Consider the following 516-nt stretch of genomic DNA (forward strand, 5'->3'; position numbering starts at 1 on the left):
TCATAGATATTAAATGTAAATTCTTCGGCTTCATAGGAATAGGCGATACTTATGACAAAGCCAATTAATTGGTGAAAATTCAGGTCGACTTCACATGAAGTTAATAACTGAGAGTTGCTATATAAAAATTTAGTCAAATCAGTCAAATCATCTAATAGTTCTCAACTATCAATTTCATGCGAAGTTGACTATACCTGAATTTCCACCCAATTAATTACATCCATATGGCTATGGGAAAAATTAGTGAAAATGAAGATGATATGAATTTTAATTACTCACCACTCATTATTCGACCGCCTCCTGCTGCTTTAAAGTGTGATTTGGTGCCTACAAATAGAGCAGACATGAAACTTGATATGAAAATTCTGATCGAAACACACACAACTTACTTTAAGAAACATACTTAGGTTTTGTTTAATAAAATTTTTACTTTATAAAATAGCTTATCAAAATTAACTTTTACAAAAATTTAGTGCTTATCTTTAGTAAATTAAATTTAAAAAATTAATCTGTACA

The 516-nt window shown here is 28.9% G+C and overlaps 1 protein-coding gene across 4 annotated transcripts in view; it reads right to left on the reverse strand.

Annotated features, from left to right (window-relative positions):
* LOC107471453 (calcium-transporting ATPase 8, plasma membrane-type) overlaps positions 1 to 516 on the reverse strand; it is a 101,400-nt gene that overhangs the window by 99,127 nt on the left and 1,757 nt on the right. For all 4 annotated transcript variants that reach the window (XR_008004601.1, XM_052255900.1, XM_052255902.1 and 1 more), the window contains one exon: positions 280 to 327. Coding sequence is in view for 3 of the 4 variants with exons in the window: in XM_052255900.1 (XP_052111860.1) it covers positions 280 to 286 (7 nt within the window). In the remaining variant the exon portion in view is untranslated. The remainder of the gene's footprint in view (positions 1 to 279; positions 328 to 516) is intronic.

The sequence above is a fragment of the Arachis duranensis genome, chromosome 10 (assembly GCF_000817695.3).
Source record: "Arachis duranensis cultivar V14167 chromosome 10, aradu.V14167.gnm2.J7QH, whole genome shotgun sequence".
In the NCBI taxonomy this organism is placed as follows: Eukaryota; Viridiplantae; Streptophyta; class Magnoliopsida; order Fabales; family Fabaceae; genus Arachis; species Arachis duranensis.